The sequence below is a fragment of the Elephantulus edwardii genome, unplaced genomic scaffold, assembly GCF_000299155.1.
Source record: "Elephantulus edwardii isolate Elephantulus edwardi_28Jun2011 unplaced genomic scaffold, EleEdw1.0 scaffold00152, whole genome shotgun sequence".
Taxonomy (NCBI): Eukaryota; Metazoa; Chordata; class Mammalia; order Macroscelidea; family Macroscelididae; genus Elephantulus; species Elephantulus edwardii.
This window is the reverse complement of record NW_006399902.1, coordinates 6,389,584-6,402,729: the sequence shown is the minus strand read 5'-3', so window position 1 is coordinate 6,402,729 and position 13,146 is coordinate 6,389,584. Positions and strand designations below refer to the sequence as shown.

Genomic DNA, 13,146 nt, shown 5'->3' with positions numbered 1-13,146 from the left:
TTTTTTTTTTTTTTACTTTTTAAAGAGAAAAGTGAACTGGGAGGAATCGGTAGGCAGGGAGGAAAGTGTACAACAATGAATTAATGGAAATCCAAAGTCTCTGTAAACGTTCATTAAAATTAATTTAAAAAACAAAAGAAGAAAAAAGAAATCCATGAAGCCATGGCCACTAGGTTGTGATGGACACTTATTTATGATAAAGTATGAATGACCCTAAGCAGGTGAAAGGAGAACCGAGACCAGAAGGGGACCAAAGGGCAGCCAGGCATGTTCACATGGGTTAGTGACATAAACCATTTAAAGGAAGCACCCACATGTGAGGTTGCCTGCAGAAGTAAGGAAAGAAAATTCCACACAAATTCCTAGTGTTTGACAGAGCCAGTGACATTCAACTAAGGAAGAAAAAGGACCAGGAGGTGCATTTACCTTGACAATTAGTTATTTCTAAAATCATTTTAATTTTGGAATGAGAGGAAGGGAAAAGGGAAACACTGAAATATAATGGGCACTCTCATACCCTTTCATAAGAAAAAAAGGAATGAAAGCAAAGAGGCCAGAAAAAAAAATACCTTTGTTTGCATGTATGACTTAATACATGTCCTTATTGTGTACTGTTGATTCAGAACTGACTTAAAATCAACTCTCCAGCAGGCTTTTGGAGGCAGTAAATCACATGGGAGGAAACCACATCTTTATCCAGCACAGCAGCTGGTAGATTAAAATTCTTTTCTTTTGAGTTGGCAACACAAGTCCTTATCACCAAGTCACAGGGACATTTGGCAATCTGGAGACATTTTTAACTGTCAAAACTTGAGGGAGACGCTACTGGTCTCTAGTGATTAGAGATCAGGGATGTGCTAAGAGCCTCAAACAACAGGAAAGCCTCATAAGCAAACTACTCAGCCTCAAATGATACTAGTGTGGCTATTGGGAGATAGGAAACTTATCTGAATTCCAAAAGACTATGTTACTTCTATTTAAGCAATTGCATGTGAATGTGCTATTTTTACAAGAAGACTCCACTGAAAGTCACATGGCACCAAATATTCAGTTTAACATAACACAACCAAAACATATTTTTCTAGCTTAATTATAATGATTTCAAAAAGGAGTATCTATGAAATAAAGCAAGAAGTAATATTAATCAGTATAGTATTCTGACTTTTTGGAAATTTAATGGTTTGGATCATATGCCAGGTATTACAAGAAGGAGAAAGGGGGAGGTGGTGGGAATAAAGAAGGATAGGAAAATGTTTTTGGCTTAAAATGAATGAAAAAAAAAGATTGTATAAAACAAAATGTAAAGAAAAGAAACATAACTTATATGAATGAGTGTATACAAATCAATAAAAAGGGAATGAATTATTTTTTTCTAAAATTTATGAAATACTGCAATGTTCTTTGGTTTTCCTTAGTAAGTGTAAGTAAGTAAACAGAGACAAAAATTGTAGTCACAGAAACAGAATCATATCTAATAAGTAAAACTAACATATAGATAAGCCAATGAAATATATAACATCTGAATATAAAGACAAGTTGGTTTTAAACTGTTTTATTAACCAAAAAAATGAAATAAGGCTTTAAATTCTCAGCCATGTCAGTTATATTACATGGGTAACCCTGAAGTCCCAAGACTACGCCGGATCCGTTCTTAGGTCACGTAGAGGGGCCAGAAAGAAATCTTTACAGGCAGAAAAGTGGGACAGCTCACGGGACCTTAAAACCCCCCGCCCACTTCACAGGTAACCCTGAAGTCCCCAAGACCCTCGGGCCAAGGAAAACCTGTCTACACACCAGTTCTACAGGACCAATCACTTCTGCTAGGAAAACATACCACTAAACTTAAGAGACACTGGTCACAGCATGAGAAACTATCAGCAGCTGACATGTTTGGAATGACAGAAGCCAAGGAAGCTTCAGATATAAGGGTTGGGCAATGGGAGATAGATGTTGAAGGGAGTGGGTAGAAGTGGATGGGTATCCTGGTGGATGGTGGAGCAGGGAAATAAGAGGGTAAAGACACTTGTGCCAAAGGCAGGGACAACAATGATACTAATGGTTAACTCCACAATAAGGGATATATCTTTCACTTTCTGTAAAATGCTGGTCTGTCTGATACTTCTCTAAATCTGGACGTTCTAAGACAAACTAGGAAGAAGGGTTGGCCATCCACTTCTGAAATAGGAGGCCTCTGAAAACCCTATGTACAACAGAACACATGTAGAATAACAGAAAGGGCAGCTGAGGTGGAGCTTTCAAGTATGGAAATACAAAGGAAGAGGAACAGTTGTAAGCAGACACTAGTGATTGGGACATGGAATGTGAAAAACATGAATGTAGGAAAATTAGATATTGTTAAGGAAGAAATGGAATACTTAAATATTGACATACTAGGCATTGGTGAGATGAGATGGACTGGCATGGGGCATTTTGAATCAGATGATCATATGATATATTTCTCTGGAAATGAAAAGGTGAGGAAAAATGGAGTTGCTTTCATAGTTAAGAAAGTCATTTCTAGATCCGTCTTGAGGTACAATATTGTGAGTAACAGGATAATATCCATATGCATACAAGGAAGTCCAGTGAATACCACTATCATTCAGATATATGCACCAACTATCAGAGCCAAGGAAGAGGAAATAGAAGATTTCTACCAACTTTTATATTCGCAGATCGATCGAACATGCAATCAAGATGCATTAACAATAATGGGTGACTGGAATGCAAAAGTTGGGAACAGAGAAGAAGATTCAGTAGTTGGAAAACATGGAATCAGTGACAGAAATGAAGCTGGAAAGAGAATGATTGAATATTGCAAAATCAATGACTTATTAATTGCAAATACTTTTTTAAGAGACACAAACGCAGGTTATATACATGGATTTAACCTGATGGTATGCATAGGAATCAGATCAATTACATTTGCAAAAAGAACCTCTGGAGAAGCTCAATATCAGCTGTGAAAACTAGGCCAGGAGCTGATTGTGGAAGAGACCATCAACTACTCATATATAAGTTCAAGCTGAAGCTGAGGAAAATTTAACCGAATCCAAAGGAACCAAAATATGACTTTGAGTCCATCCCACCTGAATTTTAGAACCATGCCAGGAACAGGTTTGAGGCCTTGAACACTAATAAGTGAAGACCAGATGAGCTGTGGGAGGATATCAAGGGTATCATCCAGGAAGAGTACAAAGAGTCATAGCAAAGACAGAAGAGGAAGAAAAGACCAAAATGGATGTCAAAACAGACTCTGAAAATTGCACTGGAGCACAGAGAAGCCAAAGCAGAAGGAAGAATTCAAGATACTAAAGAGATGAATAGAAGATTTCAAAAGGCAGTGCAGGATGACAAAGTAAAATATTACAATGCAGTGCAAGATGACAAAGTAAAATATTACAGTGCAAGGAGTTGGAGTCAGAAAACCAAAAGGGCTGAATTCCCTCAGCATTTCTTAAGCTCAAGGAACTGAAGAAGAAATTCAAACCTTGAGTTGCTATAATCAAGGATGCTTTAGGCAGAATATTAAATGATCCAGGAAGTCTTAAAAGAAGGTGAAAAGAATATACTGAGTCCCTGTATCGAAAGGAATTGGCAAACACAGAAGAATTTAACGAAACAACATATGAGCAAGAGCCTATGGTGATGAAGGAAGAAGTTCATTCAGGTTGCTTTGAAGGAAATAGGAAAAAATAAGGCCCCAGGAATAGATGGTATAGCAATTGACATATTTCAGCTAATGGATGCCACCCTGGATGTGCTCACCAAGTTGTACCAAGAAATCTGGAGAACAACCACTTGGCCAACTGACAGGAAGAGATCTATATTTGTTCCCATTTCAAAGAAGGGTGACCCAACAGAGTGTGGAAACGATAGAACAATATCATTAATTTCACATGTAAGCAAGATTCTACTGAAGATTATCCAAAAACGACTGGAGAACTGCCAGAAGTCCAGGCTAGGTTTAGGAGGGGTCGTGGTACTAGGGATATTGTAGCTAATGTTAGATGGATCTTAGCTGAAAGCAGGGAGTACCAGAGGAATGTTTATCTGTGTTTCATTGATTACCCAAAGGTGTTTGACTGTGTGAACTGTAACAAACTGTGGCTGACTCTGAGAAGAATGGGAATCCCAGAACACTTGATCATGCTAATGCGAAACCTATACTTGGACCAAGAGGCAATCGTCAGAACAAAGCCAGGAAACACTGTATGGTTCAAAATTGGGAAGGGCGTATGCCAGGGATGTGTCCTATCTCCATACCTTTTCAACCTGTATGCAGAACAGATTATCCGGGAGGGTAGGCTCTATGGGGAGAAATGTGGCATCGGGATTGGTGGAAGATCTATCAACAATCTGGTTATGCAGATGACACAACCCTGCTTGCTGAAACTGAGGAGGACCTGAGGCGCTTGCTGCAGAGGGTCAAGGACTGCAGCCTCCAATATAGATTGAGGCTCAATGTCAAGAAGACAAAGATTCTCACCAATGGACCCATTGGCAACATCAGGATGAATGGTGAAGAGATTGAAATTGTTAACAGCTTTAGTTTGCTTGGCTCCATAGTCAACACTCTTGGCACCAGTAGCCAGGAAATGAAAAGACGTTAGGGAACTCTCCAAAGTACTGAAGAGCAATGGTGTCTCTCTAGAGACTAAGATGCATCTGACACAGGCCATGGTCTTTGCAATCACTTGCAATGACTAAGGAGGATAGAAGGAGAATTGATGCCTTTGAGCTGTCATGTTGGAGAAGAGTATTGTGGGTACCATGGACTGCTGAGAAAACAAACAGATTCATCCTGTAGAGGGTTAAACCGGGCAGCTCCTTGGAGGCAAGGATTCTAAGGCTCTGTCTAACATTCTTTGGACATACTGTAAGGAGGGACCAGTCCTTGGAGAGGAACATCATGCTTGGTAGAGTAGAGGGACAGCGCAGGAGGGGAAGACCCTTTATGAGGTGGATTGATTCAGTGATGGGGTAATCAGGATGGGTGTATCAGACACAGTGCAATTGGCAAAGGACAGAGCAGAGTTTAGGGCTGTTGTACATAGGTTCATTATGAGTTGCAAGCAACTCAACAGCACATAAAAACAATATACATACACTGACATTAAATGACATGTTAGGCACTGTGGGGTTGTTTTTTATTCACAGCAACACTAGTGTATAACAGATGATGTTATGCCCTGCCCTACACCATCCTCATCATCATACACAATGACTTATATATAGAAATATCTCTATAACAAAGTCCTGAATAAAACTGCTACGGATTACCCAAATTACATTGGAATCCTACTGACACAACTTTCAAAATAGATCTAGAATCTAACCACTTTTTACTACTTCCATTGTTACCACTTTGGTCTGAGCCAGATAGGATTACCACCTATTTCGTACCTCAGGCCTTTGAACCCTTTTAATGAATATTAACAGGACAGTGTAGCCTTGTTACTACAGAAAGTCACATGGATATTCCTTTGTTTTCTACTCTGTTGAATCCTCACTATAGGAAAGCCCATCCTGTCCCTTCCCCCTTGACTTTATTTACTGCCTTGCCCTCAGTTACAGGGGTCTACACTCTGCCCTGTAGCCTCTGCTGCTGGCTGTTCCTTTGACCAGAATTCTCTTCTCTTAAACTCAAACCACTATGTCTGCTCCCCAGCTACTCTACATAAAGAAAATTACAAGTTCTACTATAGCACTCCCTATGGCTCTGGCAACACTCTTATTTTATTTTTAATCCCTTTCACCTTCTAATCTACTGTGTAGTTAATTTATTTTATGATTACTGATTAGTGTATGTCTCCCTAAACAACAATGGTAGTTCCATGAGGACATTGATTTTTTTTTTTTTAGTTTTGATCAATGGCATATCTAGTTATAGCAGATAGTCAAGAAATACTTTTGAAATGAATGTCTTAAGAAAAAGATACTGAAAAAAACTATGAGATATCATCTCACCCCAGTCAAAATAGCAAAATTTAACAGAACAGCAAGCAACAAAGGCTGGCGAGGTTGTGGAGAAACTGGAACCCTTATTCACTGTTGGTGGGAGTGTAAAATGGTGCAACCCCTGTGGAAAGTGGTGTGGCGCTTTCTCAAAAAGTTGCAAATAGAGATACCATTTGACCCAGCAATTCCACTACTGGAAATATACCCCCAAAAGACCATAACTGACATCCAAGCAGATATATGCACAGCCATATTTATTTTAGCTTTGTTCACAACAGTAAGGAGTTGGAAACAACCTAAGTGCCCATCAACAAACGAATGGCTAGAGAAGCTGTGGTATATTCACACAATGGACTACTATGCTGCATTGAAAAACAAGGAATTCATGCAATATTATTCAAAATGGTTGACTCTGGAAAACATTATGCTGAGTGAAATATCCCAGTCACAAAAGGACAAATATTGCATGGTGCCACTGCTGTAAAAGAGGACTGACCTTGGGGTTGGGGAGAGATTGAGTAAGATGGGTTCAATAATGTATACTGCACTGAAACAGAGGGAGATAACTGTTTAAAAGAGATATGTGATTAGGTGTTTCTGTCATGACAGTAGTCTAGAGCGATGGCTACATGGTGGAGTGGACCTGGGGGAGATTTTGTAAAACAATGAAAGAATTTTTCTTTTACTTTTCCAAGAGGGTAATGTTCTGGGGGGAGGTTTGGGAGGGGAGAAATATGCATCCTCTGTAAATTTTTACTGAAATTAATAATAAATTTAAATGTAAAAAAAAATTTAAGTTAGAGTAAGGAAGGCAATGGATTTATAACTGCTCATGCTAAAAACACGATATTACGGCATGGAGGAGGAATAGTGGAACTGTATCCACATTTACAATATTCTTCTTACCAAAACCATTTATGGAAAATAGGAGCTGCATTGGAACATGTATCTCTGGATTGGAAATGATCATATTGTTAATATTTCTAGCCTTAAGCTTAAAAGATTACAATGTTCAAAATTATTTGTTATATATTTGTTTAAATTTTTCTCTCTTTTAACATCTGGGATATAGAGGGAAGAGAAAAGACCAGAGGATGGCCAAAATTATTGGGGCAGCTATTGCTGCCAGTTTAGGGCCTGTGTCAGAAAAAGAAATCTTACTCATAAACAGTGCCAGCCAAAGGTAATAAAGGAGGTCAGAATTGCTTCCACTGTGGAAAGCTGGGCCACTTCAGTAGACAGTGTCAGAGACGAGAGCCACAGATAGGCAAGGGAGTAGAGAGGAAGCTTTAAGTGTGGATCAGAAGGACACTTGGCCAAGGGCGGCGCACATCAGGTCCTCGTGGCAGACAGGACTGACAGGCCCCAGCTCCCAGCTGGAAACAAAAGAGGATGCTTCAACGAATTAGGTCCTCCCAGAAGAGCTGTGGGTGAGCATTAACATTACTGGTAAGTATATTTGTTTTCTCCTGGACACAAGAGTCTACTATTTGGTCCTAAAAGCCTTCTGCGGTCCCAAGTCTTCTCACTATTTCTTAGTTGTTGGAATTGACGGAAAACCTCATAAGCACTTCCTTACTGCACCCCTGCCTTGCATGCAAGGAAAATCCTTTTAGTTTTAATCCTTTGAGAATTATATTAGTTCTTGGTTTTGCATATATACTTTTCACTTTGTTGACGAAATTCCCTTCTATTTCAATTTTGCCGAGTGTCTTTATCAGGAAACTGTTGGATTTTGTTAAATGCCTCTTCTGCATTAAATGGTAAGATCATATGTTTCTTGTTATTTGCTTTTTTGATATGGTGAATTATTGTTGATTGTTTTCCTTATGTTGAACCATCCTGGTATACCTGTTATGAATCCCACTTGGTCATGATGATTTTTTTAAAATGTGCTTTTGGATTCTATTGGCTAGGATTTTGTTAAAGATTTCTGCATCTATATTTATGAGAGATACTGGTCTGTAGTTTTCTTTTTTGATAATATCTTTGCCTGGTTTTTGTATCAGAGTTACGCTTGCTTCATAGAATGAGACTGGGAGTTTCCCTTTTTTCCTATTTTTTGAAATAATTTTAGTCAGATTGGTGCTAAATCCTCTCTGAATGTTTGATAGAATTCAGGTATGAAGCCATCTGGGCCAGGACTCTTCTTATGGAGAAGTCTTTTTGTGGCCAGTTAGATATCTTCTTTTATTTTGGGTCTGTTCAAGTGTTCTACATCTGTGTTTGTCAATTTGGGTAGGGCATGAGTTTCAATTAATTTGTCCATTTCCTTTAGGTTTTATTATTATTAGAGTATAGCTTTTCATAGTATACCAGTATCATAAATTTAATTTCATCTGGTTCTGTTGTGATGTCACCTCTATTCTTAATCGCATTATCTGTGTCTTCTCTTCTCCCTCCTTTTGGTAAGTTTGCCAGTGGTTTACCAATTTTAGTGACCCTTTGGAAAACCAGCTCCTGTTCTTACTGATTGATTTCAAATGTTTTTCTCTTTTCTATCTCATTGATTTCAACTCTTGTCCTTACAATTTCTTTTCTTCTAGAGTCTGTAGAACTAGATTGTTGTTCTTTTTCTATTTGATGAAGGTGTTGAGTTATAGCGTTGATTTTTCTTCTTTCTTCCTTTTTTAATTTTCTTAAATTTTAATTTTTTTCCTTTCTTCCTTTTTAATGTGTGTGCCTATTGCTATGAACTGTGCCTTGAGAACTGCCTTAGTTCCATCACAGAGATTTTGGTCTGTTGTATTTTTATTTACATTTGTTTCAAGGAACTTTTAAATTTCACTCTTTATTTCTTTTATAACCCAATCATGATCTAGCAGAAAGTTATTTAGTTTCCACATGGGTGGGTTTTTTATAAGCTTTACCCTTCTGTGGTTAATTTCTAGTTCCATGGTATTGTAGTCTGAGAAGGTATTTTCTATTAATGCAATGTTTTGGAACTTGTTGAGGCTTTCTTTATGTCTTTTTTTCCGTGTGTGTGTGTGTGTGTGTGTGTGTACCATCGAGTTGGATCTGACTGGTATAGGAGGAAATTGCACCTCCTTCTCTAGCAGATCATCTGGTAGATTCAAATCGCAGCCCTTGGGATTGCAGAACAGCTTCTTGTCACTAGGCCACCAGATCTCTGTTAGTTTGTTTCTTTTTAAATTTTTAAAAATTTTATTATTTTTTGCATGTGTATTGTCAAATGGGGTCTGACTGGTACAGGAAGAGATTGTCCCTCCTTCAGCAGAGCATCTGGTGGATTTGATGCATGTTACTCTGGGATTGCAGTGCAGCTTCCTGCCACTAGACCACCAGAGCTTCTGTAGTTTGTATCTTAATATGTGATTGATTCTGAAGAATGTATCATGCGCACTTGAAAACAAAGTGAATTGAGTTTTAGTTTAAGTACTCTGAAGATACCCCACAAGGTCGAGTTTGCTGGTTGTATAGTTTAGATTTTCTGCGTCTTTGTTGAATTTCTTTTGAGTTGACCTATCCTTTGGTGATTTTGGTGTGTTGAAATCTCTGACCACTATCGTGGTATTGCCTATTTCTTTCTTCAATTCTGTTAACCATTGTTTTGTGTATTTTGCAGGTATATCATTTGGTACATGAATGTTGACCAAGGTTATTTCTTTTTGATCTATTGTGCCTTTAATTAGTATGTAATGCCCTTTCTTATCTTTCAGGGTGGTTTTCATTCTGGGTTTTTAAAAATTTATTTTATTTTATTATTTGTGTGTGTGTGTGTGTGTGTGTGTGCCGACAAATTGGATCTGACTGGTACAGGAAGAGATTGTCCCTCCTTTTCCAACAGAGCATCTTATGGATTTGAACCGCACACCTGTGGTTTTCATTCTGAAGTCTATTTTATCAGAGATTAGTATTGCCACTCCTGCTTTTTTTAGGTTGCCATTTGCTTGGTATGCTTTTTTCTAGCTTTTGATTTTTAATCTGTCTTTCTCTTCATTTTTTAGATTTGTCTCTTGCAGGCAACATATTGATGGGCTTTTTCCTTTTTAATTATTAATTTTAATGAATATTTAAAGAGAATTTAGATTTCCATTCATTGCTTATTGCATTTTTCTCCCTGCCCACTCCTCTCCCCCCAGTTCGCTCTTTTCTTTGGAAAGTAAAATTCTTTCATTATTATACAATCCCTCCCTCCCCCTATTTCTCTCCACTAGATGGGCTTTTTTTAAAAAAAATCCAGCCTGCAACTCTTTTTCTCTTGATTGGCTCATTTGGTCCATTCACATTAAGTGGGATAATTGTCAGGCCAAGTTTTACAGGTGACATTCTGCTGTGTTTCTTTTTCTGTTGTTTCTGGTTACTATGCTCCATCCACTTTTCTTTGGTGTCTCCGTGTGAAGGACTTCACCTAAAATTTCTTGTAGTTTTGGTCTTGTTTCCACAAATCCCTTAATTTCCTCCTTTATGCAAAGGATCTAATTTCTCCTTCTTATTTGATGGAGACTAAGGTGCGTTTGATACAGGCCATGGTCTTCGCAAGCACTTGTTATGCATCAGAGAGTTGGGCAATGACCAAGGAGGATAGAAGGAGAATTGATGCCTTTGAGCTGTGGTGCTGGAGAAGAGTATAAGAATACCATGGACTGCTAGGAAAACAAACAGATTCATCCTGGAAAGGGTTAAACCGGGTGGCTCCTTGGAGGCAAGGATTCTGAGGCTCCGTCTAACATACTTTGGACATGTTGTGAGGAGAGACCGGTCCTTGGAGAAGGACATCATGCTTGGGAGGGTGGAGGGACAGCGCAGGAGGGGAAGGCCCTCTATGAGGTGGATTGATTCAGTGACTGGGATAATTGGGATGGGAGTGTCAGAGACAGTACGATTGGCACAGGACAGAGCAGAGTTTAGGGCTATTGTACAGAGGGTCGCTATGAGTCGCAAGCGACTCGACGGCACATAACAACAACAATGACAACATTTGATGGAGAACGTTTTGGGGTATAAGATCCTTGACTGGAAACTGTTTTCTTTCAACTTTCTGTATATACCATCTCATTGTCTTCTAGCTCACATGTTGAGAAATCAAAACTTAATATAATTGTTTCCACTTTGTAGGTAACTCTTTGTTTTTCTTGTACTGTTTTCAGTATTCTTTTAATTTGGAGAATTTGATTATGTTATGTTGAAAGGAAAATTTTTTTAAAAAAATAATGTTCCCAAACCCAAGTATTGTAAGAACCCATACCTTTGATCTGTATTGTAAGAACCTATACCTTTGATCTTGTGTGAATGTTTGTGTTCCAGGAACTAACTGACCACAAACTGAAAAAACGATTACTGGCAAAAACCATATTTTAACTAACGTCAGCAGCAGACAACTGACCTAAAATGGAACTTCTCCTTTTCCAAAGAGCCAATGAGCTGTCTCTACGCCAAAGAACCCCTAGACCTAGTATAAATTCCCTTGCTTTTTGGGGCTTGGGGTCGACTTCCCTGTCTCTTGTGTGAGATATAAGTCGTCCCAAAGCTTCGTCAATAAAAACCTCTTGTGATTACAGCAAGTGGATCTGGTGTGAGTTGCTCGGGGTCGCGCCCGGTCTGGGTAAAGCCCTAGTTTGGGGTCTTTCATTTGGGGGCTCATCTGGGATCGAGCGGCCACCCCCCACAACCCGCCAGCCAGCCACTTGGAGGTAAGAGGATCCTCTAGAATTTCTTTGTTTCTTTGTCTGTGCGGCACCGCCAAACCAGTGTGTTCGTAAGTCTGTTTTATTTTCAGCTTACCTTCAGTTTGTGACTGTGGCGAAAGCTGATGTGCTTGAAAAAATACCACGAGTTACGGCCCTAGGGAGACGTCCCTTTGGGTGGATTATGAATCCAGAGGCTTAATAGTCTCTGGTCCATCTGAGGGACTTAGAGTGTCCCACCGGAGAGGAGAGGCCCGGAGGGCTCTCCCGTCTGAAGCAGCTTTCAATTGATTGTCATGAAGAGAGCTTCTTGTGTATCTTGTATTTCTTGTAAGTGTCTGCTCTGTTCTGTGGGCAACTAATATGGGACAGAATCTAATGACACCCTGACGTTAGGACATTTTTCTGACGTAAGAACCAGGGCTAATAATCTCTCCGTTAATGTTAAAAAACGACCTTGGCAAACCTTCTGTAACTCTGAGTGGCCCACTCTGGGAGTCGGTTGGCCACCAGAGGGAGCATTTGACTTAACAATCATTTTGGTGGTTAAAGATCTTGTTTTCCAGGAAGGACCAAACGGGCATCCTGACCAACAGCCATACATCATCGTGTGGCAAGATTTAGTGCAGAATCCACCGCCGTGGGTAAAACCTTGGATTTTGAAGAACCATACCACCCCTCCGTGCGCATTAGCCCTAAAAACCCGAACTTCTGAGTCCAGAGTTCCTCTGGCCGCAGAAGCTGCACCATCAGCACCACCCAAAATTTATCCTGAGATTGAAAGTCCACCTGAGTGGCCTGAAATGCGCCACAATCCTCCCTCATATCAGGGCCAGGTTAATCCCGGTCCCCCCATCCCCGAGAGTGCCCCCCCAGAGACCAGCATGCAGGACTCGCAGTCGGAGGGGTCTAGAGAGCCCAGATTCCACTGCGGCTCTCCCCTTACGAGCCTACGGAGGGCCCCCAGAGCCAGGAGAACTCCAACCCCTCCAGTACTGGCCATTTTCCTCTGCTGACCTCTATAATTGGAAGAATAACCATCTTTCATTTTCAGATAACCCCACGGGGCTTATTGGACTAACTGAGTCTCTCATGTTTTCTCACCAACCTACCTGGGATGATTGCCAGCAACTTCTCCAGGTCCTCTTCACTACCGAGGAGTGAGAGAGAATTCAGATGGAAGCCAGGAAAAATGTCCGAGATGCTGCGGGACAACCAGTCCAGACTCCTGCTGCCATGGATGCGGGATTTCCTCTCATTCATCCCAACTGGGATTATAACACTGCTGAAGGTAGGGAGCAGCTATCCGCTTACCGCCGGGCTCTCGTAGCGGGTCTCAGAGTGGCTGCATGACACCCCACTAATTTGGCTAAGGTAAGAGAAGTCCTTCAAGGACCTACCGAACCCTCCTCTGTGTTCCTAGAAAGACTAATGGATGCCTATAGGAGATAAACTCCCTTTGACCCCACGTCAGAAAGCAGCAGTAGTTATGGCCTTCATTGGGAAGTCTGCTCCAGACATCAGGAAAAAATTACAG

At 40.1% G+C, this 13,146-nt stretch overlaps 2 protein-coding genes across 4 annotated transcripts in view; one reads left to right on the top strand and one right to left on the bottom strand.

The window, feature by feature from the left end:
- GPR82 (G protein-coupled receptor 82) overlaps positions 1-12,625 on the top strand; it is a 23,358-nt gene extending 10,733 nt beyond the window's left edge. Inside the window, exon 3 of the mRNA XM_006894985.1 lies at positions 12,162-12,625. Within this exon, the coding sequence (XP_006895047.1) occupies positions 12,162-12,625 (464 nt within the window). The remainder of the gene's footprint in view (positions 1-12,161) is intronic.
- The window catches only part of CASK (calcium/calmodulin-dependent serine protein kinase (MAGUK family)), a 428,386-nt gene that overhangs the window by 291,179 nt on the left and 124,061 nt on the right, over positions 1-13,146 (bottom strand). The window lies entirely within an intron of this gene.